This window comes from Thalassophryne amazonica, chromosome 2 (genome assembly GCF_902500255.1).
Source record: "Thalassophryne amazonica chromosome 2, fThaAma1.1, whole genome shotgun sequence".
Lineage (NCBI taxonomy): Eukaryota > Metazoa > Chordata > Actinopteri > Batrachoidiformes > Batrachoididae > Thalassophryne > Thalassophryne amazonica.
In genome coordinates this window covers 74,287,790-74,314,523 of record NC_047104.1, presented here as the reverse complement: position 1 = coordinate 74,314,523, position 26,734 = coordinate 74,287,790, and the positions used below count along the sequence as shown (strand labels likewise).

Below are 26,734 nucleotides of genomic sequence, written 5' to 3'. Positions count from 1 at the left end.
TGCTGGTTGGTAGGGGATCAAATACTTATTTCATGCAATAAAATGCAAATGAATTATTTAAAATCATACATTGTGATTTTCTAGATTTTTTTTTTTTTTTAGATTCTGTCTCTCACAGTTGAAGTGAGATAAAAATTACAGACCTCTACATTCTTTGTAGGTGGGAAAACCTGCAAAATTGACAGTGGATCAAATACTTATTTCCCCCACTGTATCAAATCGCATTGAATGGGGAACAGGGGTTAATCGTATTGCATCGTATCATCATGCATCGCTACATGTATTGTATGGCTGGTAGTGTTTACCTTTCTCCTGTCCATCATATCACCCAGTTCTCTCCCTTTACCAATCACACTGCCAACATTCAAAGCCCCGACTCTCCCTTCCACGCTTCTAGTTTTCCTCTTCTCCCGCTGTCTCTGGACACGTTTTCCTCCTCTCCTAGCCCAGTTTCCGCCCTATTAGCCAACAGCATGAGTGGCGGTCGTTGTTAATCCGGGCCTCGACTGAATTTGATTTGTTATCTGCATCTTTAATTTTGGCGCATTTTACACCAGATGCTCTTTCTCAGAATGTACTTGCTGCACACCCCATACCCCATGTGGCTATGTTTATATATATATATATATATATATATATATATATATATATATATATATATATATATATATATATATATATATATATATATATATTATACAAATAATGGATGGTAAGGAGTCCAACATAGAGAAATATTGGATGAAGAATCCAACATTTCTCTATATTGGACAACTTGCCATCCATCAGTTGTTATGTTCTCCACCCCCCTCACAAATTAAGCAAACAACAAAGAGTCAAGTAAATCAGATCAATTTATTTTGTTGTGAACAGCATATGAATGCTTCTAAAACGTCAGTAGTGTGCTTGTCTACCTTCTTAGTGTTTTTGGCATCCTTGGAGTTCAATTTTTTTTATAGGTATTTTATTTTACAGGTATTTTATTTACAGGTATTATAGCAAAGGGGCTGGTTACTTATGCAACCCATCATCTTGGCTTTTATTTTTTTTATTAATTTATATCACGTTGTACAGATTTACTTTCAGTTTGAGTTTAAGGAAGATAATTTCAACATTTTTTATATTGAGAAACCTGATTTACTTTTTGTATTTGAAATGCCATAAACAAATTAAAATGCATGAAATACCAAGGGGCTAAATACTTTTGCAAGCCACTGTGTGTATATATATATATATATATATATATATATATATATATATATATATATATATATACGAGGTCTATTAGAAAAGTATCCGACTTTATTATTTTTTTCAAAAACCATATGGATTTGAATCACTTGTGATTGCGTCAGACAAGCTTGAACCCTTGTGCGCATGCGTGAGTTTTTCCACACCTGTCGGTTGCGTCATTCGCCTGTGAGCAGGCTTTGAGTGAGGAGTGGTCCAGCCCCCTCGTCGGATTTTCATTGCCAGGAAATGGCAGAATGATTTGGGCTTTTTTTCCATCAGAATTTTTTCAGAAACTGTTGGAAGAGACTGGCAGCTGGAAACCATTAGAAAAAATTTATCTGGCTTTTGGTGAAAATGTTACGGGCTTGGTAGAGAATAAGGAGTGTTACTGTCACTTTAAGGACGGCCCCCAGCGGCTGTGGGGCGCGCCGTGCTCCGAAGCCGCCATCGACAGGCTGAACGACCATTTCATTTCTAAACGGATGGCTGTCTGGATCCGTGACCATCGTGTGCCATTTCTCTGGTTATCACAAGAGCTGGACATCAACCATTTTCTGGCAGATTTCACTTTTAACAAGAGATTTTGTCATGGAAAGCCGAGCGGAGGCTTCGTGCATCACAATGGATTCGCTACTGGAGCGAGACACAACCACCTCTGTTTTGGTCTCACAGGACGGCTTTGAGATGGCGTTCAGACAGCTGTCGGTGGTTTTTCCATCGAGTGATTATCCGAGAAATTGTATATATATATATATATATATATATATATATATATATATATATATATATATAGTTTCACTATCTTTTGAAAATATCTTGATTGTGCATTAAATGTACAAACTGCTACACTGTGTGTGTGTGTGTGTGTGTGTGTGTGCAAGCCAAATCCCTGAAGAATGGTTAAAAAAATGCCACCCAAGCATTTTCCTCAAGCTCAACAAACATGCATAATCACAGTTCAACATTCTCACAGGACAAACACACACAAATGCCCATAATGTCACACACATGCCCAGCTGGTGTTATTGTCAAAATAAAAAGCAACACACTGGAAAAATGAGGGCATCATGTCAGCTGGTGAAAGAGTAGTTTTGTGTTTGCGTGTGTGTCCGTAAGGGAATGGTGTGCATGTCGACTAAGTCAGTCCAGTGTGATTTAATCTCTTAACGTGGCACATACGTCAGCGAGGCCGCGCTTGAGCACAAAGCATATGTGCTCCTTCCTGCAGCTTTTCTGCTGGAGTAATTGTCTATTGTGTGAAATTCTACCAAATTGGTGTTTTGAAACACTGTTGCTCATTGGAATGCAAAGCAATTGAAAAACTGTAAAAAAAAAAAGTGGGAACTACAACAACAAATGGAAGAATGTGGCTCACGTGAAACAGTAAATAAACAAAATCACTCTGATGCCTCATGGTCATCAGTGTTCAGGTTAATAAGAGTTACTGAAATGGAAACAAAATGTGGAAATTTGTTTTTTTTTTTTTTTGGTTTTGTTTTGTTTTTTGTAGGTGCAGAATATGCAGTGATAGAAATGTTGCATCTAAGTAACCATATAGTCCAGTGTTCACAATGACTTATGTTGTTTGATACAGACAAAGACCAGAGTCCTGGCCAAACACACCACTTTAGTCAGTTTGTCAGATCAGTCATTGAAATTGGAACATTACCCAGTACTAACCACAACCCAAATGCTGCTGCATCCCTGCATATCCCAAAGGCACCTTCTGAGGTTTAAAACCTTGTTTAGGCTGCATTCCACTCCACACATACTTTGATGTCACATGCAGACATGATATAACATTAAATTCAGTTTTGAATTCCTGATGTGCGCTGTGGCATATTATTGTGCACAGAGAATACAGGCATGGTGAATATGTTTAAGGCATGTGTGTAATACACGCTTAAAATACCACAAAGTCACTGTGCTAGTCATGGGATCTGCCGTTTGGTGTTCAAAGCACAAACACTGTCTTGTCAAGGATGCTGAGAATGCTCATACGTTGTGCTTGACCACACCTCATGTTGCAAGGAACTTGCTCATGGGCGCAAAGGTGAACACAAGTACATTTCATATCAAAGGAAAATATGCGCTGGGTGTGAAAATGACAAACTCACAATGGCGCCTGCACTGTGTCGTGCGCTGCTTTTGGCTGTGGTTGTTGAAAGTTGCCAATATGTTTCCAGTTAAAACAGTATGTCTGAGATATTACAGGATGTGGCTCCCAGTTCAGGACTTGGCATTAAAAATTAGGAAACAACTGACCTAAACAATATGCAGAGGACAGAAAAAGTGATTTGTTGTGATTTCATTCCATCTACAAAATTTAATCTGTTGTCTTTTTCATTACTCAGTTACTTACTGTCCCTGCAGCGCTGTGTATTTGCTGTATATATGCAACTCCAGCTTTTGCATTCTTGATCCTCTCTGTGGTATGCATGTGTACATGTGGTTTACTGCACATTTAAGTGTGTGTTCTTGTGCATGTACACGCACACGAGCAGCGGGTCTTCATGCATTTGCTACACCCCTTGTAATGTATTCAGGTATTTAAAAAGTGTTTGGTTTGTTTAAAGTTGTTGAGGGGTTTTAGTCCTCCTAGAGAGCACGGATAACCCTAATCCACAACACACATTTTTATCAGTAGTTCATTGGCAGGGCTAAATATTGACTTATCATTAAGTGGAATGACTGAAACCCTAATAATAATTCATTGTCTAAGCACCTTGTGTTGTTGCAGCGCTTCCCGACATTATTAACGAATGTATGCAAATCCAACTTAAATCTGAAGATTAGAGCTAAGCATTCTGTGATGCAAGTGAGAAAACAAGAGGTGTGTGATAAAATGTTGTAAACACGTCAGTGCACATGCACACACATGCAGAAAGAGACACACATACACACACTGCTCGCATGGTGGAGCAGAAAATAGGGGTTTATTTCAAACCACAAATGTTGAAGCATGCTATACACATGCCTAGACATACACACATAATGCTTACAAAGACAGGGATTGGATTTCTGCTGAACGGGTGATAATACATCAGTGAAGTTTAGCTGCACAACAGTAAACAAATGATGCAGACCTGTGAACTGGGTGGATAAACAGACAGAACTGCAGAGATAATTAGGAAAGAAGGATGGGGAGAAGAGACAAGCACAGGGAAAAAAGAAGAGAGAGATGGATATACTAGGTATGAGAGGTTAAAAATGAAGGGTGGGCAAAAAGAGGACAGTTACAGCTAAATTAAAGGCATTGAAAGACAGACAGCAGTGGCCTTAGTGTCCTCCAGGAGCCTGGAATTAGCAACAAGGCTTCATAAATTGTATGCAAGCAAAAGGTCTGGCATATAATTTGGTGGAAGATCTGTGAAATTTCTCATGATGAAATATCAGTTTTGGCACCCCACGTGAATTGTCTAGATTCTGTGAGAAAATAAGTTGACCATCAAGGTTCCAGCAGTAATGCATCAAAATGTAAAATGTTCTGTTAGTTCCCACAATATAAACATTTACTGTTGCTTTGTTAAAATCAGTTTAAAAGCCCTCAATGTGGTAACCATTTAGTCCCCAATTTTGCCTTCATTTGAAGTCCGGCAAGTACCTTCACAAAATGCATTGTGAGTCGGTGAATTGAAGAATCCCCAACAGACTAGGGAAAACATTATTTTACAATGCTAAGTATTAAATAATTTTGATGCTGGCTTTGTGTAAAATGTAAATAAAACAGAATACGATTGGCAAATCCTCTTAAATTTATATTCAATTGAATACACCACAAAGACAAGATACTTAATGTTTAAACTGATAAGCTTTACAAGGTTTGTCAATAAAGTATAGGTCCTTTTTATTTTTTTCAAAAACTATATGGATTTCATTCATATGTTTTTACGTCAGACATGCTTGAACCCTCGTGCGCATGCGTGAGTTTTTCCATGCCTGTCGGTGACGTCATTCACCTGTGAGCACTCCTTGTGGGAGGAGTCGTCCAGCCCCTCGTCGGAATTCCTTTGTCTGAGAAGTTGCTGAGAGACTGGCGCTTTGTTTGATCAAAATTTTTTCTAAACCTGTGAGACACATCGAAGTGGACACGGTTCGAAAAATTAAGCTGGTTTTCGGTGAAAATTTTAACGGCTGATGAGAGATTTTGAGGTGATACTGTTGCTTTAAGGACTTCCCACGGAGCGAGACGTCGTGCAGCACTCCCAGGCGCTGTTGTCAGCCTGTTCCAAGCTGAAAACCTCCACATTTCAGACTCTATTGATCCAGGACGTCGTGAGAGAACAGAGAAGTTTCAGAAGAAGTCGGTTTCAGCATTTTATCCGGATATTCCACTGTTAAAGGAGATTTTTTTAATGAAAGACGTGCGGGCGGATTGCAGTGTCGGCTCGCAGCCGCCGCGAAGTTGGAACATGTCCAGCTGTTAAACAATTTCTCATATACTCACTCCACTGAAAGCCATCAAAAGCCGCCTGGATTTTACAAATGGTTATCAACACGGAAATGTTTTTCCTGTGCCGCCGCACCGCGCCGGCTGCGTCCTGTCTTTCATTAAAAAAAATCTCCTTTAGCAGTGGAATATCCGGATAAAATGCTGAAACCGACTTCTTCTGAAACTTCTCTGTTCTCTCACGACGTCCTGGATCAATAGAGCCTGAAATGTGGAGGTTTTCAGCTTCAAACAGGCTGACAACGGCGCCTGGGAGTGCTGCACGACGTCTCGCTCCGTGGGAAGTCCTTAAAGCGACAGTATCACCTCAAAATCTCTCATCAGCCGTTAAAATTTTCACCGAAAACCAGCATAATTTTTCGAACCGTGTCCACTTCGATGTGTCTCACAGGTTTAGAAAAAATGTTGATCAAACAAAGCGCCAGTCTCTCAGCAACTTCTCAGACAAAGGAATTCCGACGAGGGGCTGGACGACTCCTCCCACAAGGAGTGGTGCTCACAGGCGAATGACGTCACCGACAGGCGTGGAGAAACTCATGCATGCGCACGAGGGTTCAAGCATGACTGACGTAAAAACATATGCATGAAATCCATATAGTTTTTGAAAAAAATAAAAAGGACCTATACTTTATTGACAGCCCTCGTATTGTTTTGTGCAAATATTTGCTTATTTTGAAATGGATGCCTGCAACACGTTTCAAAAAAAAGCTGGGACAGTGTATGTTTACCACTGTGTTACATCACCTTTCCTTCTAACAACACTCAATAAGTGTTTGGGAACTGAGGACACTAATTGTTGAAGCTTTATAGGTGGAATTCTTTCCCATTCTTGCTTGATGTACAACTTCAGTTGTTCAACAGTCTGGGGTCTCCATTGTCATATTTTGCGCTTCATAATACGTCACAAATTTTCATTGGGTGACAGGTCTGGACTCCAGGCAAACCAGTCTAGTACCCTCACTCTTTTACTATGAAGCCACGCTGTTGTAACACGTGCAGAATGTGGCTTGGCATTGTCCTCCTGAAATAAAAAAGGACGTCCCTGAAAAAGACGTTGCTTGGATGGCAGCATGTGTTGCACCAAAACCTCGATGTACCTTTCAGCATTGATGGTGCCATCACAAATGTGTAAGTTGCCCATACCATGGGCACTAACACCCCCCCCCCCCCCCCCCCCATGCCATCACAGATGCTGGCTTTTGAACTTTGCACTGGGAACAATCTGAATGGTCTTCTTCTTCTTCTGTCCGGAGGACATGGCATCCATGATTTCCAAAAACAATTTCAAACGTGGACTCATCAGACCACAGCCCACTTTTCCACTTTGCGTCTGTCCATTTCAAATGAGCTTGGGCCCAGAGAAGACGGTGGTGTTTCTGGATGTTGTTGATGTATGGCTTTTGCTTTGCATGCTAGAGTTTTAACTTGCACTTGTAGATGTAGCGACAAACTTTGTTAACTGTGTGAGTGTTCCTGAGCCCACATGGTAAGATCCTGTATACAATGTCGGTTTTTAATGCAGTACCGCCTGAGGGATCAAACGTCATGGGCATTCATTGTTGGTTTTCGGCCTTGCAGCTTACGTGTAGAAAGTTCTCCAGATTCTCCGAATCTTCTGATTATATTATGGACTGTAGATGATGGAATCCCTAAATTCCTTGCAGTTGAACGTTGAGAAACATTGTTCTTAAACTGTTGAACTATTTTTTCACACGGTTGTTCACAAAGTGGTGATACTTGCACCATGTTTGCTTGTGAACGCCTGAGCCTTTTGGGGATGTTCCTTTTTATAAACAATCATGACACTCACCTGTTTCACCAATGTTCATGACTATGGATGAGGATAGCAGTATGAATGAATTGGTAAATTGAGAGTCTCACCTTCTGGCTTAGCTCTTTCTTCACCTCAACAGTCCATTACAGCATCCATACAATGTCAGACCCAGCCCCAATTCATCTATTGATCTCAATCTCCAACGTACCTCCACTCGTGAACAAGACCCCAAGGTACTAAATCTCCTCCACTTGGGGCAGTAACGCTTCCCTGACCCAGAGGATAATGTCCACCCTTTTCCGACAGAAAACCATGGTCTCAAATTTGTATGTGCTGATTCTCATAAATGTCCCTTCATACAGCCTCAAACCTGTTCAGTGTGCATTGGAGGTCATTGCCCGGTGAAGCCAAGAAAACAACACCATCTACAAAGAGTAGAGTTACAAGTCTGAGGTCACCAAACAGGGCACCCTCTGGCACCCTCCCTGATAGCGCTTTGAAATCCCATCCTTGAACATCACAAACCAGATTGTTGTCAGGGGGACAGCTCTGGCAAGAGTCCACCACCCACCAGGAACAGGTTCAAAGTTATGCACAGAATGTGGACACAGCTCTTACCCCATATTACCACAGCACACCCCACAGGACATGTCGAGGGGCACAGTCGTACACCTTATCCATTTCCATTTTAGTTCAATTCAGTTTATTTATGTTGGGCCATTTCACAACATACGTTGCTCCAAGTTGCATCAAATGGGTAAGGTCGAACGTCACCAACCCTGCCGAGCAAGCATATAGGTGAAAGTGGTAAGGAAAAACTTCCTCTGGCATTTTTTGAGGAGGAAACCTTAAGCAGACCAGACCCAGGAGTGACCCACTGCTTAGCCCATTCTAACAATAACAGAGAGCATATAAAGTACAACAGAAAGTTTACAAACATGCAAAACAGAAGAAAGTAAAAAATAAAGCACAGAGTGCAAAGTGTAATTGGAGACTGTTATACAAATATCCTGTCAGGATCCATTTTTGGCACGAGTCATAAGTATTTATCTTCTCTTTCAGCCGTGGGTCCAACAGGCACCGTCAGACTTAATTCCCCAACAGTAACACTTCAAACAGAGAGAAAGAGAGCAGAGTCAATCAGCCAGAACTAATGGCACATAAAGCATTAAATTCCAGGAGTAAATCAACACAGAAACACAGAGGTTACTAATATAGTCACTGGCAGCTAGCCCTTTGCTTCACTAAACAGATCCAGAATTTAAATACAACTAGAAGCACTCAGAGATTTCAAACCTCCGCCAAGGCCATGGGGTCACTGACGCCATAACATCTACACGCCGTGGAATCATTGAACCTAAAAAAGTCTAACAATGATGTTTGCTCAGTAGTAAAAAAGTTTCATCTGCTGTGACTGGATAGCATGTATCCTTAGCGCTTGGCATCACAGTTTATTGCAACTTGCACCTTTCCCAGAAGCTACTGTCATCTGAGCACTGATATTGATATTGCATGTGCTTATAGACAAAAAAAAATAAGAGACAAAATTCAATTTATTATTCAACTAAACTGCAAATATATGAATTTTTTTTAACATTTATGAAACACTTCTCTAAATAAATAACAGTAAATTCTGAAATAGAACTATTTTTTAAGTGTTGCATGTGCTACACAAGGCCATAGGGTCACTGACCCTAAAGAGATTCCCTCCTTGGCACAGTGATCTATTCAACAATTCAGTGTTACAACCAAAACTATGATGCATACACTTTTCTTTCCTTTATATTTGACATCCTTGGCCATGAAAACTTTTGTGTCTTTATTAGTTCAAACGTTATTGTATAAAAATGATTTTTCTGTAATGGCGGTTTTCTTCTGGATTTAGCTCCATAACATTTGAAGCTACATCAAATCTGATGACACTTTACTGAATCAGTACAGATTCAGCTACAATTTGGTGTTAGTTGTGCACCTCTAGCTTCATTTGTCACCTCACACTGACACATTTTTTATTTTCGCTATATTTTTGCATATTCTGGATCACCAGATCCGGAATCCGGATCCGATCATCACCAAACTTTGTTGTTTGATAGAACATTTGACTATATTACACCCTAATTTTTTTCAAGCCTTTCTGCCTTGTTTTTGTGGAGTTAGAAACTAGAATGTCAAAATTCTCCCTATCCCGCAATGGTGAAGAATCCTTTAAAAAATTCCTGGATGCAGATCGTGATCCGGATCACCACTAAAATTTAATCACTTGTTCCTCTTGTCATTTCCAACCACTCCACAAAATTTCATCAAAATCCATCAAAACTTTTGAGTTATCCTGCTGACAACAGACAGACAAACAACTCGACCAAAAACATAACCTCCTTGGCGGAGGTAACGAGGCTGAGACCCGCTCCATTGTTAAACACAACAATTAAGACATGAGTGTGTTTGTCATACAAAAGTGAAAACAAATGAGTCTTTAATCTGGATTTGATTGACTCCAGAAAATGGGACTCTTTTATCTCAGCAGACAGATTGTTGCGCAAAACAGGCGCATGATAAGAGAAAGCTCTATGGCCTGCTGACTTCTTTTTAACCTTAGGGACACAGTAATCCTGCAACCTGAGAACACAGAGCCCGGACTGGTTCGTAAGGTTTAATTATGTCAGTCAGGTAGAGAGGCAATTCTCAGCAGTTCAATTTATTGCATTTATATAGGACCAAATCACAAGAAAGCTGCCTCAAGGCGCTTCACACAAATAATTTCTAACCTTACCAACCCCAAGAGCAAGCACACAGGTGACAGTGGTAAGGAAAAACTCCCTCTGATGATTTAAGGAAGAAACCTCAAGCAGACCAGACTCAAAGGTGTGACCTTCTGGTTGGGTCATGCTACCGACACAATAGGAAATTTTGGGAGTCCATGCTGGTGTCCAGGACTGGAGGCCTGTAGAGGAAAACACCCACTCCCATCTCTGGATGGAGCCGCACCTCAAACAGAGAGGGAAAAAAAACAGAATCAGGTGGCAGAAAGATGACAAATACAGTATAATTTGTCAGCATTAACAAGAACAACAAGAAACAAGAAAAACAAAAGAAATACTAAGGTGATTGCTGGCCACTAGCCCAAAGCTTCACTGAAAAACTCAGACTTTAGATAAATTCAATTCAGTTCAATTCATATCACTTTATTTATCCCCAAGGGGCAGTTTTAAAAAGTTGAGGCCGTGGCCCGCTCTGTTTACTAATGAAATGAATTTAAAAGGGTAGAAAGCATAGTACCATACTATGAGGCACTTGTTCATGAAGGTTTTGTGTGTTTATAACACCACCTTAAAATCTGGTTTCATGGGAACAGGAAGCCACTGAAGGGAGGCCAGAATCATGATAATATGGTCAAATTTTCTGTTCCCAGCAGTGTTTTAAACCATTTGGAGACATCTAATGCTGGACTGCAGTAAGCCAGATAATAGCAGATTGTATTAATGCAGTCAAGAATAGACAAGGGCATGTATCAGAGTCTCTGCATCAGCCATAGACAGTATAGGATGAATCTTCGCAATATTACCAAGGTGGAAGAAAGTCGACCTAGTGACTTCTCTAATGTGTAGGTCAAAGGACAGTATGGGATCCAGTTTCACCCCAAGGTTTTATCCCTGTGATGTATAACCAAGTCTAAGGTTAAGATTAGCTGGTCAAACTGATGCTTGTGTTTTTCACGACCAGTGACCATCATCTCAGTCTTCTCTGAATTTAAAACTAAAAAGTTGCTCCCTATCCAGTTTTCATTGAAGCCAGGCAGTCCTAGTGTGTGTATGATTATCTGCAGCTATCAGCATGTACAACTGAATGTCATTCATGTAATAATGGAAAAAAAATCCTAAAACATTGCCGTATCTGCCACAGGGGTTCTATATAGAGGGAAAATAGCAAAACGAACCCTTATGGAGCACCATATTTCATAGGAACAAAATTAGAAGTGACATTAATGCACAGGACACACTGAGAGCGACTGGTTAGGTAACATGTCAACCATGCAAGGACATTACCTCCTTCTTGCCTATTTGGCTGCTCCCGCTAGGGGTCGCCACAGCAGATCAGTTGTTTCCATCTTACCCTGTCCTCTGTATCGTCTTCTGTCACACCAACCACCTGCATGTCCTCTGTCAAAGCATGCTTAAATCTCCTCTTTGGCCTCCCTCTTCTCCTCCTGCCTGGTGACTGCTTCCTCAGCATCATTCTCCCTATATACCCTGGGTCCCTCCTCTGCACATGTGCATTCCATCTCAATCTTGCTTCTCTGACTTTGTCTCCAAACCGTCCCACCTGAGCTGTCCCTCTGATCTGTTCATTCCTAATCCTGTCCAACCTTGTCACTCTCAAAGAGAATCACACATCTTCAGCTGTGCCACCTCCAGCTCTGCCTCCTGTCTTTTTGTTAGTGCCACCGTCTCTAAGCGTACAACATAGCTGGTCTCACTACTGTTTTGTAGGCTTTCCCCTTCACTCTTATTTGGTCACAAATCACTCCTGCCACCTTTCTCCCATCTTCTTCACCTCTGTACCACACTCCCCATTACTTTGAACAGTTGACCCCAAATATTTAAACTCATCTACTTTCACCGCTTCTACTCCTTGTAACTGCACTATTCCATTGGGCTCCCTCTTATTCACACACATGTACTCAGTCTTGCTCCTACTGACTTTCATTCCCCTGCTCTCCAGAGCGTATCTTCACATTTCCAGGCTGGACTCAGCCTGCTCTCTACTCTCATTACAGATCACAATGTTATCTGCAAACATCATAGCCCATGGAGACTCCTGTCTGATCTCATCCATCAACCTGTCCATCACCCTTGCAAACAAGAAAGGACTCTGATCTGATCCTTGGTGTAATCCCACCTCCACCTTGAATGAATCTGTCATTCCTACTGCGCATCTCACCGCTGTCACATTCTTTGCAAGAAACCATATTGCTGCTCACAGATCTTCACCTGTTTTTGTAAGCCTAGCTTCTACTACTCTTTCCTATAACCTCATGCTGTGGCTGATCACCTTTATACCTCTGCAGTTACTGCAGCTCTGCACATCCCCCTTGCATTTAAAAATAGGAACCATCACACTTTGTCCCCCACTCCTCAGGCATTCTCTCACTTTCCGATATTTTAGGAAACAATCAGGTTTGAAACTCCACTGCCATTTCTCCTAGGCATTTCCATGCCTCCACTGGAATGTCATTTGGACCAACTGCCTTTCCATTCCTCATCCTCTTCATAGCTGACCTCACTTCATCCTTACTAATCTTTTGTATTTCTTGATTTACTCTCTCCACATCATCCAGCCTTTTCTGTCTTTCATTTTCTTCATTCATCAGGCAGGGGTGGTGGCCAAGTGGTTAATGCGCTTGGTTTCAGTGCAGAAGGTTCCTGGTTCAAATCCCACCCCTGCCACATTTCTCCCTGTAATGTGGATGCATCAGAAAGGGCATCCGGTGTAAAACCTGTGCCAATTCAACATGCAGATCCAACTTGGATTTGCTGTGGCGACCCCAAGTGCAAACAAGGGAGCAGCCGAAGGGACTTATTTTTATCAGCTCCGCGAAATATTCCTGCCACCCTCTCAACACACTCTCCTCACTTTTCAGCACATTACCATCTGCATCTTTTACCACCCTAACGAGCTGCAGATCCTTTCCAACTCTGTCCCTTTGTCTGGCCAATCGGTACAAATCCTTTTCTTCTTCATGACAATTCAACTTGTTGTACAGTTCTCAATATGCTTTTTCTTGCACTTTTGCACTTTTTTTTTTTGCCTTACGCCACATCTCCTTATACTCCAGTATATTTCTTCATCTCTCCGACTATCCCAATTCTTTTTTGCCAACCTCTTTCTTGTTATGCTTTCCGAACATCTGCGTTCCACCACTAAGTCTCCTTGTCTTCCTTCCACTGTCCACACATCACACCCAGTACCGTCCTAGCTGTCTTCCTCATCACATCTGCAGTATCTTGAGTTGTCCAAAATTGCTTCCCCTCCATCTAGTGCCTCTCACCTCATCGCTGAATTTCACACAACAGTCTTCCTCCTTTAGCTTCCCCCATTCGATCCTTTGTTGAGCTCTGTCTTCCTTTTCTTCACCTCTAAAGTCATCAGACAATCCACCATCCTATGCTGTCTAGCTACACTCTCTCCTGGCACCACCTGGCAGTCTCCAATTTCTTTTCGCTTGCATCTCCTACAAAGAATGTAGTCCACCTGTGTGCGCCTTCCTCCAGTTTTATATGCCACCCTGTGCTCCTCTCTTTTCTTAAAGTAGGTGTCCACCACAGCCATTTCCATCCATTTTGCCAAAACAACTACAATCTGCCCTTCCACATTCCTGTCGATACCATATCTACCTATTGCTTCCTCATCAGTTCTGTTCTAGGCATGTGGAGATTAACCGATATGAATCGATATCTAGATACAAATGTGCGCAATGCGAGTGCATCGATTCATTCAGTGTGCATCAATTCAATTGACTGGTGAAATCGTGTTGCATCGCTCACTGCCTGCTTGCACCAATTTTTTTCTGAGGCACATGGAATACACCACGGACAGAAGCCAGAAAGCACATTTCTACCTTTTCCTAAAGTAGGTGTTCACCACAGTCATTTCCATGCTTTTTGCAAAATCAGCTACCATCTGCTCTTCCACATTCCTGTTCTTGATACCATATCTACCCATTACTTCGTTATTAACTTTGTTTCCTTTGCCAGCATACCCATTGAAGTCCGCTCCTGTCACCACGCTTTCATGCTTGGGCACACGCTCCACCATCTCATCTAACTCACTCCAGATATCTTCTTTGTCCTTTGTCTCACAGCCTACCTGTGGGGCACATGCAGTAATGATATTAATCATCACCCCTTCAATTTTGAACTTCACACTCATCACCCTGTCAGACACTCATTTAACTCTTAATATACTGTTTCTTCAAAATGACCTCAACACCATTTTTTCTTCCTATCTACACCATGATACAACTTGTAAATATTGTAATATTTGTCAAATATGGTGGAAAATAAGTCTGTGAGAAACAAAATGAGAAAAAAAATCCAGGAAATCACATTGTAGGATTTTTAAAGAATTTATTTGTAAATTATGGTGGAAAATAAGTCTTTGGTCAATAACACAAGTTCAACTCAGTACTTTGTAACATAATCTTTGTTGGCAGTGACAGAGGTCAAACATTTCTTGTAAATCTTCACCAGGTTTGCACGCACTGTAGCTGGTATTTTGGCCCATTCCTCCATGCAGATCTCCTCTAGAGAAGTGATGATTTGGGGCTGGCGCTGTGCAACATGAACTTTCAACTCCCTCAACAAATTTTCTATGGGGTTGAGGTCTGGAGACTGACTTGGCCACTCCAGGACCTTGAAATGCTTTTTACAGAGCCACTCCTTTGTTGCCTGAGCAGTGTGTTTGGGATCATTGTCATGCTGGAAGACCCAGCCACATTGCATCTTCAATGCTCTCACTGAAGGAAGGAGGTTTTGGCTTAAACTCACACGATACATGGCCACGTTCATTCTTCCCTTAACACTGATCAGTCGTCCTGTCCCCTTTGCAGAAAAACAGCCCCAAGGCATGATGTTTCCACCCCCATGCTTCACAGTAGATATGGTCTTCTTGGAATGCAACTCAGCATTCTTCTTCCTCCAAACACAACGAGTTTAGTTTTTACCAAAATGTTCTATTTTGGTTTCATCTGACCACATGATATTCTCCCAATCCTCTTCTGGATCATCCATACGCTCTCTGGCAAACTTCAAACGGGCCTGGACATGTACTGGCTTAAGCAGGGGGATACGCCTGGCACTGCAGGATTTGAGTCCCTCTCTAGTGTGTAGCCTTTGTTACTTTGGTCCGAGCTCTCTGCAGGTCATTCATCAGGTCTCTCCGTGTAGTTCTGGGATTTTTTTTCACCGTTCTCATGATCATTTTGACCCTACAGGATGACATCTTGCGTGGAGCCCCAGATTGAGGGAGATTATCAATGGTCTTGTATATCTTCTGTTTTCTTACAATTGCTCCCACAGTTGATTTATTCACACCAACCTGCTTGACTATTGTAGATTCATTCTTCCCAGCCTGGTGGACATCTACAATTTTCTTCCTGGTGTCCTGCGACAGCTCTTTGGTCTTGGGCATGGTTTAGTTTGGAGTCTGACTGTTTGAGGCTGTGGATAGGTGTCTTTTATACAGATAACAAGTTCCAACAGGTGCCATTAATACAGGTAACAGGTGGAGGACAGAAGAGCTTCTGAAAGAAGAAGTTACAAGTCTGTGAGAGCCAGAAATCTTGCTTGTTTGTGGGTGACCAAATACTTATTTTCCATCATAATTTACAAATAAATTCTTTAAAAATCCTACAATGTGATTTTCAGGATTTTTTTTCTCATTTTGTCTCTCATAGTTGAAGTGTACCTATGTTGAACCTATTATCTATTACCTAGTACCTATTACAGACCTCTCTCATCTTTCTAAGTATATATATATATATATATATATATATATATATATATATATATATATATATATATATATATATATATATATATGTATACACACACACACAAGAAGAGTGGCATGAAGGTAATAGCTAATCCTCAGGTCTCATTTTCTACTGTGTCTGAATATTGGACAACACAAAGAATAACATTTGGAGTTCATGACAGTTGGAGTCAAAATTGTTTCAGATGTCCTCGTATCCAGAGGAAAACAGAATAAAGGTAGCAATGGCAATAGGTTGAGAGATGAGTAAAGAGAAGCTATTTTGGAAAAGTGTTGAGCTGTTTATTTGCGCGTCATTGAAGCTGAAGTAAGGCGCTGGGGGAATTGGCCACCAAACCCCTGTTCTGCAACAGCTGCCGCTGCTAAGTGAGTTACTAGCCGTCAGCCCACTTTTATGTCACACAATCACGTACACATGCATTTTCCTGTCATGTGTTGCCTGTGATGGATGCAGCACTGCAGCAGCACAGGGGAAAATAAGTGCCATTCTCCACTTCTGGCCTTTAAGTGAAATGATTGCTTAAATTAACAACATTTCATGTGTGCAAATAGCCTATGTTGATTAGGGTGTTAGGCTGCGTTAACAATAAGTTGTTTATCACTCCACAACTAGGTGAGGCCCATTACAGGGCGAGGCCATGATGCAAAGCAATGACTTAGTGTTTAATGTCTGCTGTCAAATAAAATGGGCAGCCCAGCTGGGCGCAGATACTGCTGCAGATCAGCATGTCATACCCTGTTGGGATAAATCTGTTAAATACCTCATCAAACTTAGATTATTTTTTTACTCTCATTTTTATAAAAACAAACTTGTGAAGATTAGGAGTTCTTTCCATTTTTCAGCCTGTGATCCAAAAGGAGGGGCTTTTTACTCATCAACATTTTCATTAAGATGTTAGTTATCCATTAGCACAGTGTTAATATTTTAGTTGTGACATACAGTGGAAAACCGTGTTCAGTATTTCCATGGCGTCCTCACAGCAGGGGGTTGCGTTGCTGATTCAGCATTATAACAGGACAATATTATAATCCTAATCCAGTGTGATGCCAGAACATGGCAGTCCCCACCCTCACCGAGAATCAGAGTAACATGATTGGCTCAATTTTTATTTAAACAAAAAGGCCAGAAGAAAAAAATTAAAACTTTTTGTGTTCCATCCCTGATCTGACCTTCATTTTACGCATAGTATTTTCATGAAACAGCTCTCTCCTCTGCTGTCCTGTTTGAGTGTGGAGATGTTTAACTCTCTGCTGCTTAAATGTTTTCGTGAGTAGGTGATTCATCCCGTCAGACAGACTGAAGCGCTACCATTTTGTGAATGTCATCTAGCTATTTTAAAAAGTAGATACATTGAGAAGGTGTCACTCATTGGGATCACTGGAGACAGTTTCAAGGAATGCTCAACAAAACAGATTTGTACAACAGCTCCACCATACATTTGAGTCTGTCAAGAACATCTGGGAGGAATCAGTTTTGATGGCAAGCATCTCAACCATCGGATCTTCTCTGAGTGTCATCCTCTGAGGAGGATGATGATGAAGTTGACTGTTAACTGTTGTTCACCAGCATGACATTCAGGGAGTAAATCAGAATACTTGGCAGAATGTGATTCAGAGAACACTGATGAACACACATGTACTATTTGTACTCTCTATCCCATTAAATGAAATTGGAACTCATGCTCTGATATTTCAGTACATAAGTGTGTGCAGTTGTATTTATTTATGTATTTTTAATGGTCAGATCTCCAAGAATGTTTCCTTTTCATTCTAGATTGAAAGTTTTTGCTTGTATCATTTCACAGCCTTCTCAGAAGGGGACAGATTTTTGGTTGGTTTATTTATTATTTATTTGTATTGAAATTGCATAATTTGTTGTAGACTAGGTGGACTAGAACTTGGGCACACTTTCCCATTCATTTGAATGGGAAAGTGTGTCCAAACCTTTGACTGGTACTGCATACAACTGTGTATATATTCCTTAAAATAAAACATTAATTTGTTGTCGAATCACAAGTATTGTCATCATTCAGTGTACATACTTACTTGAATTTACAGTGTAACCACGAGAGATTGGAAAAATAAACATGCTGGAAATTTTATGTCTATGTGCAAAGCATTTAGCTGAAAATGAACTGATATTGTGTATTTTAAATGTCACCTTGGTGCTGAGGATGAAGTGGTTGCAGACAGATGTCAGCTGTCACCGTCAGAGATGGAAGCTCTCAGGAAAACATACTTGCTCTTGTCGCTGTACTCCTTCAACAGCCTGACTATTACTGTCACACGGAGAGGTGAATTCCAGGAGAGGAGTGTGCATGGAAGAAGAGGAAGTATATCCACAGATAAGGGAGGATGCTCACTGATATTCATAGCAGCCTAAACTGCCACTGTAGAGGCAAGAGAACAGATTGTGTCTGTCCGAAGCTTGTCCTTGTGCACATTTCATGTTGTTGTAGAGAAAAGACAAATTTATAGGATGAGTTATGTCACACAGTAATTACAAAATTCTTGATATTTTGTAATGATTCAAGGTTGTTTTTTTCTCCAAAATGTTAGCATACTTTTTCATCATTTTAGTATGTGTTCCACCTAGCTCTTACCATTATGAAAAGTGTAATTTTTATATTGTGCCATAGGGTAAGACACACACATACTATTAGACAAACAGTGGACAGAGAGAATAATGGTGACAAATGATGACAAACACACTGTGTACAACAATAACAAAGACATTGTAGGTGGACATTATTATACGTGGCACGTGCAGGTCATAGCGGCAGGATTTGCCATGCCACATCCATCTTGAGGTTCCCTTGTATGCACTCAGAGTAGTTTTGGATCCTGTTTTTCTGACATCAGAATATGTAAATTACGGTAAGATGGTGCTCAGATTGCACATGGACTGCCGTCGGATAGGTGTCCCATCTCGACGGCGCCTGGAGGGTTTTGAACATGTGCATCATACTCGGGGCCACCGGCCAATTTTGACCAACTGTGTGGACTCTCACAGATGGTTGTCAGAACATTTTCGGACTGCAACTGCACACTTTTCGGATGTGGGTGGAATTGTCGTTCTGACACCAATCAGCCTAGTGAGTTTATTCAACTAAAAACACGACTGCTTTATGAAACTGGGCCCTGAGCTAATTTGAGATAGCAACTGAACTGATTTGTTTTGGCTTCTCCCTTTTTCTCGGGGTTGCATGTTGGTTTGGCTGGTTTTATGCCGGCTGCCCTTCCTGAACCAGCACCACATGTACAGGGAGAGTGAGGCAAAGGTGGCCTCAAACTGGAGACCTTCTCATTGGGAAGTAAGCACAGGTACCAGATGAAGCAATGTCCTGCCCATAATATGGATGGTAACTTAGGGAATAACCCTGTTGTGTCTGATGATTTGCGGACGTTCATGCTGGATTTTGCGGTCGCAAATTGAGTTTTACGGGCTATCCAATTCCATTGTTTGCACGGTTTATTTTTCTGTAAATAATTTGGTCGGCGAATTGTTGTGAAAGGGTGTGGTCGGTTCGTGAAAGCTTAGCAACAGCGTTTTAATGCCAAACTGGAAATTCTGTGAGCAGACCCACTGATTTCGCCATCTTGTCAGCTGCATTGAGTTAAATCCACGGTAAATCCATCAATCAGTGCAGTTAAAGCCATTAAAAATCCACACATTTCTGCATTGTCATCCCTGCACTAGTTTCTGTCGCTCTCAGCTGATAGCGCCATTATTGACACCTGCACAGCAATGCGGTCAGGGGGCAGAGTAACACATCAAATGTGAAACGGTTTTAAGATTTTGCCACCGTCCATGTGATATTTTATGGTCTGAAATCTCACACGATTAACCAATCAGATTTGTGGAAAAAATGTAATTGGATTAAAATAAAGGTTTGAAATACAAGCACTCAGTTATGGATGTGGCTTGAAATTAAATGAACAATTCCATACCCAAGGAATCCTTTTGAACCTCCCTGCTCTTTTATATATTTTGGCACTCTTTGAAACATTACACTTTAATGTATGATCAAAAGTTGTATAAAATTAAAATCAGCATTATACACACTAATAGGATGCACATTTTCTTGTCTTCAGGTTTTGTCTGCTGTGATCAGGAGTATATAAACGCCTCATCCTCGCTTTGCTGTGTGGGCCATGATGGATATCCTGCCATACACTCCACTGGCAATGACACTGTGACACTGAAGTGTTGTGGGTCAAAGGTCATACATGAGAAAGAGGAATGCTGCAATGGGATTGGCTATGATCCTCAACGCCATGTGTGTGCAAACCGACCCACACCGGGCCTTGTGATTCAGGTGTGTTTGTGAGGCAGTTAATCTGATATGTGCGCTCCTGATTCGCACCTGCCTAATTGTTTGTGGGTCGTATTTGCTGGTGAGTGAAAGAATGTAATGTTGGAACTAGTCTTTTATTCAGTAGCAGGTGATAAACCATAAACCAATTTGTAACAATACTTCTTTAACATTATCCATCTATCCATCCATGCATCCACACAGACATTTTCTCTCACTGGTTTTGGGCCTGTTTGCAGATACAGCTTGCTAAATAACATACTGTACGCAAATGGTAAACAATCTCGGTCCTTAGGAACTCCTATCCTGCATGTGTTCATCTCCCTCCACGTCCAACAGCTATTTGGCTGATTGGCTGACTGCTTGGCAAATCAAGAGATAACAGACAACTGAATGAAACAATCAACCTTTGGCAGCATGAGAAGAGATGAGAAATCAGCAGGTTCGGTGGTCCGTGAAGACCAGGATTGGGAAGCACTGCTGTTGGCATCCCTCTTTCCTGCTACATCCTCCAGCATTTAATGAGAAATCCCAAGGTGTTCCCAGTTCAAACAGGATATCCAGAGAACTTTGGGTTTACCCTCGGGGCACCATCCAGTGAAACGTGACTAGAAAACTTCAGAGGGCAGCATCAAGGAAGCAACCTAATCAAATATCAGAACCACCTTGACTGGATGCGTTGAAGCTCATCTGTATTGTTGATTCTGGTGTCTTTCATAGACGTTTCAGGTATTTCAGGTCAGGCGAGTTGGCTAACCAATCATGTACAGTAATACCATGGTCAGCAAAGCAGTTACTAGTAGTTTTGACACTGTCCTGCTGGAAAAGGAAATCTCTATATCTCTATAAAGGTTTCAGCAGATAGAAGCATGAAGTGCTCAAAAGTCTCCTGATAAATGGCTGTGTTAAATTTAGACTTGATAAAACACAGTGGACCAACACCAGCAGATGACATGGCATCCCAAATCATCACTGACTAGAAACGTCACACTGGACTTCAAGTAATGTGGATTTTGTGCCATTGTCACGTCACAATATTCAGATTTTGTAAGATGCGCCTGTAGTTTGAAGTGAAAATCCAGGGAAAAAAAAAAATCTGAGAAGGGCATTTGTTAAAGATCAGGGGGTGGGCCCCTTCCAAATGTACAGCATGTTGTGTAATTTCTCATGATGTCAGATGTGGATGTAAGACAGCTGGAGCAGCAGAGTGACAGATTTAATTACAATTGATTGAAGCAGAAAAACACAAAACGGATGCATCCACAGAAATTCAAATGGGTACTGCATGCAGCATACCCCCATGAGCCTTCTGACTTCCACACCCAGAGAGCCGTATTAAGGCCCCCTCCCATAATGTAAACATAATTCAAACATGGCCTTTGGCTAGACTGATGTTTAGTCATGAACTTGGAACAACGTGTTCTACAACCCCTGGCAAAAATTATGGAATCACCGGCCTCGGAGGATGTTCATTCAGTTGTTTAATTTTGTAGAAAAAAAGCAGATCACAGACATGACACAAAACTAAAGTCATTTCAAATGGCAACTTTCTGGCTTTAAGAAACACTATAAGAAATCAGAAAAAAAATTGTGGCAGTCAGTAACGGTTACTTTTTTAGACCAAGCAGAGGGAAAAAAATATGGACTCACTCAATTCTGAGGAAACAATTATGGAATCACCCTGTAAATTTTCATCCCCAAAACTAACACCTGCATCAAATTAGATCTGCTCATTAGTTTGCATCTAAAAAGGAGTGATCACACCTTGGAGAGCTGTTGCACCAAGTGGACTGACATGAATCATGGCTCCAACACGAGAGATGTCAATTGAAACAAAGGAGAGGATTATCAAACTCTTAAAAGAGGGTAAATAGTCCGGATCTTAATCTAATTGAAAATCTTTGGTGGAAGTTGGAAATGGTCTATGACAAGGCTCCAACCTGCAAAGCTGATTTGGTAACAGCAATCAGAGAAAGTTGGAGCCAGATTGATGAAGAGTACTGTTTGTCACTCATTAAGTCCATGCCTCAGAGACTGCAAGCTGTTATAAAAGCCAGAGGTGGTGCAACAAAATACTAGTGATGTGTTGGAGCGTTCTTTTTTTTCATGATTCCATAATTTTTTCCTCAGAATTGAGTGATTCCATATTTTTTCCCTCTGCTTGGTCTAAAAAAGTAACCGTTACTGACTGCCACAATTTTTTTTCCTGATTTCTTATAGTGTTTCTTAAAGCCAGAAAGTTGCTATTTGAAATGACTTTAGTTTTGTGTCATGTCTGTGATCTGCTCTTTTTCTACAAAATTAAACAACTGAATGAACATCCTCCGAGGCCGGTGATTCCATAATTTTTGCCAGGGGTTGTATCAACAAGACAAGCAAGCTAGGGATGACCCTGGCCCAGTTATACTGCTCCTGCAGACATAAAGTAAACTTCAATTTTTCCTTCATACTACACACAACCACCGACATGTTTACCCAGTACTTGCAAGGAAGGACATAGGATCAAGTGCATTGTGTTTCTGGACACAGGTTGGAGCAGGGATTTGGACTGCTGGGTCTCAGTGGAAAGAAAACTTTTCTTTTTATTGTATCCACACACTTTGTTGGACACTGTGTCTCCCTCCCTCTTTCACTCTCAAAAACACAAAGCATGTTCATGTCAGGAATTGGAGAGTGGTCCATCTTCATTTGGGATGTGGCGTTTGTGTTTTCCTTCATGAACATGTGACACACATATACACACGGACAAAGGGTAGAAAGTCTCATTACGTGGAATGTGGTCATTAACGATCAGGCGTGTGGAGCATACAGTGCTGCCAAAATGTTTGTGTACCCTCAAGCTTTTACTTGTTTGACTTTTGCGATGTCATCAGTTTAAAAATAAAATACAGGCTTTGTATTAAAATGTTTGAAGTGATGCTCTTTGAACTGACAGTGAAAACTAGTAGTCCATAACATGACATAAATTCATTAAAAATCTAAAAGTGAAAACAGTGGTGTGCATAGGTAATACACACCCTTAAGTACAACATCACTTACACAGCCAGTTTCTTTGAGACAAGTCAGGGGATGATACATGAAGATTTTCAAGCCACTGAATATAGCTTGGATTTCATTTACAAAGACACCCAGACAACTCTGAAGGAGTTATTGGCTTCTGTGGCTGTGATTTTAAAAATTATGTGTAGTGCAACTTTGTCTGTTGCACCACCACTCACGGCTTAGTGTTGTAGTGGAACAGAGAAAGGCTTTCTTCTAAAGAAGACATTAAATTTCACCAGCAGTTTCCCACAAGACACATGAGAGGCTTGAGCTTAGATATGATCTCTTTTCTTGTCTGAAAATCTATTGTAACGTTTTAAGAGTCTTGCCTGAGTGCTTTGGAGGATAGAAATGGATTGATAAAAATAAGAACAAGTTTGAACCTCACTGTTTTTGCTCTGACACCTGTTTGTATCACTCCTTCCTGTTTCCAGCACCAGTGTTTGCAGGGCACCGTGTGTCCTGTCGCTGCAGCCTCTACAGCTTTCTGCGGCTCCTGTGACCTCGATCCAGCCGTGACCGCCTGCACGTGGCTCCTGACTGCACAGACGCACACAAACACAACTGCTTCATTTCAGACCACAGACCTGCATACAGATGCAAACAGAAGCAATCACACACATAAAGTAGCACACACAGTCAGTCACACAGACACAGGGAACCTGCAGTCTGAGGAAAGCCTGTGTCCGTCTCACGAAGAGGTGGTATACAGTGGAGACGCCCACACATACACCTACACAGGTAATGTCTATATGTGCATACAGTCTAATGCAACTAGGTTAGATTTCACTTCCTTTGATATTTGGAGCACTGTGGCTGTAATAGAAATAGTTTGCCAGCTATTTGAAGCATTTTCATTACAACACAAAAATCTGATGCCACCTGATGGATCTTTGACATTGTGGATCTTTGACATTGTTGCACCTTTTCTAACCCACTGGGTTTTTTTTTTCTCTGCACTGCTGCTTTAATTTGCCATAAAGAGTTAGAAATGAGTTTCAGAACCTGACAGTAACTTTACTGCTGATAAACAGGAGCCACTGATGCTGTCAACATGTGTGTCTGTGACATTTGTAAATGACCAAATTAACATTATTTAGCTTTGGTTTGTCAACTTGTGTTAGATATTTTATGGTTCATGCAAGTGCAACACATAGTGATTGATGTCACGGCTTTGACGTCATTGCAGGGATGCTGGAAGTAGAGGTGCTGGGGTGTGTGTGTGTGACAGCACCCCTGTCGGTTGAGGGGCTGCAGCTGTAATGCAAAAAAGTTTAACATACCATTTAAATTTTATTACCTCCACCAAAGAGGTTATGTTTTCGGTCGCGTTTGTTTGTTTGTCTGTCTGTTTGTCAGCAGGATAACTCAAAACGTTTTGAACGGATTTTGATGAAATTTTGTGGAGTGGTTGGAAATGACAAGAGGAACAAGTGATTACATTTTAGTGGTGATCCGGCTCACGATCCGGATCCAGGAATTTTTTAAAGGATTCTTCACCATTGCGGGATAGGGGGAATTTTGACATTCTAGTTTCTAACTCCACAAAAACAAGGCAGAAAGGCTTGAAAAAAATTAGGGTGTAACATAGTCAAATGTTCTATCAAACAACAAAGTTTGGTGATGATCGGATCCGGATTCCGGATCTGGTGATCCAGAATGTTCAAAAATATAGGGAAAGTAGAAAATGTGTCAGTGTGAGGTGACAAATGAAGCTAGAGATGCACAACTAACACCAAATTGTACCTGAATCTGTACTGATTCAATAAAGTGTCATCAGATTTGATGTAGCTTCAAATGTTATGGAGCTACATCCAGAAGAAAACCGCCATTACCGAAAAATCGTTTTTATACAATAACCTTTGAACTAATAAAGACATAAAAGCGATTCCAAGTTCTAGTGGTATGTTTTCATGGTCAAGGATGTCAAATATAAAGGAAAGAAAAGTGTATGTATCATAGTTTTGGTTGTAACACTGAATTGTTGAGTAGATCACTGTGCCAAGGAGGGAATCTCTTTAGAGTCAGTGACCCTATGGCCTTGGCGGAGGTTTGCACTCTCTGAGTGCTTCTAGTTTATTTGTTTGTTTGTTTCAGGTTAGGAAGTAAATAATTTTCATCAAGTTGAGAGGATGATAACTGAAAGCTATTTTGAAAATTAAATAATAATTTAAGTAAGGATGCTCCAATCAGGTTTTATGCTGCAGATTCCGATACCGATCGGCGTTGAGCACAGATCACTGCCGAGCACCGACACCAATCACATGGATTGGCTGTAAATTTTTCAATTTAGTTATGATGAGTGCTACTGGCTACATGATCTGCAAAAAAGGAACCATAAAAACACCTTAAATTAGACAAAAACATGTTTTACTTACTTCTTCAAGGAAAAACATACAAAAACCTTGCAGGCACAATGCAGCAACTTTTCAGTCAAAAGGACAACTAAAAAACACCTACATTTATGTGCTATCAGATAAATTTAGACATAAAACATTAGGGCTGAAAACATTAAGGCTCTCAAAAAGTGCAGAAAGTCAAATAAATAAAAGGCAATATATCTCACAATATCACATTAATCAAATAATGTCAAGTAAAAAGGGATATATTTAAAGTCAAATGTAGATTGCATTCAAATAAACTATCATAAGTTACTAAATCAAAAAAACCTGAGAGCATGGCTTAGTGGTTTGTGCATGAGCAAACTCTGTTGTGCATTGTCAAAGAAAAAAATAAGTGTTTACCTTTCTTTCTTTATGTCCCAGTGGAACATAGCGGGGCTCCAAGTGAGAGAGCAGTCGGTGGAACCTGGTGTCTTCCACCCCTGAGAAAGGCTGGTCATCTAACCAGATGAATTCAATTATTTTCTAGTTATTTATTTAGCCTTCTGACTGCCACAGTCATACGGGCAAGTGTTGCTAAGACTGGGCTGCGTTAACTGCCCTCTGACCATTACTGCTCCAGCTGTATTAAGGTGCCTTGACACTTGCATGAATTTGATTCCTGCAATGGCACGCAATCTGGTGTGCCAGTGAGTAAACTCATTGTAAACTGTTAATTTTGTGAACTAGACATGAACATTCAAAACACTGTGTGTCACTGCAAGTCAGTGCGTCTCATTGCCACAGTGCATCTGAATGAGATGTTACGGCTATAATAAACATGCTTTTACAGATACATTTTCTAACACATAAGAAGGAATGACTATGCAAGTATTTTACCAATCCATTACAATATAAATACTGTAATTTCTGGACTATTGAGCACACCTGAATGTAAGCCACACCCACTAACTTTAAAAGGAAAAAATAATTAACATATATAGGCCACACAGGTGTCCACATTGTAACATGAGATATTTACACAGAA

General features: G+C 40.8%; 1 protein-coding gene across 1 annotated transcript in view; it reads left to right on the top strand.

Annotated features, from left to right (window-relative positions):
• ush2a (Usher syndrome 2A (autosomal recessive, mild)) overlaps window positions 1–26,734 on the top strand; it is a 1,147,097-nt gene that overhangs the window by 836,367 nt on the left and 283,996 nt on the right. The window contains 2 exon segments of the mRNA XM_034188044.1: window positions 20,103–20,326; window positions 23,800–24,106. Of these exon segments, the coding sequence (XP_034043935.1) occupies window positions 20,103–20,326; window positions 23,800–24,106 (531 nt within the window).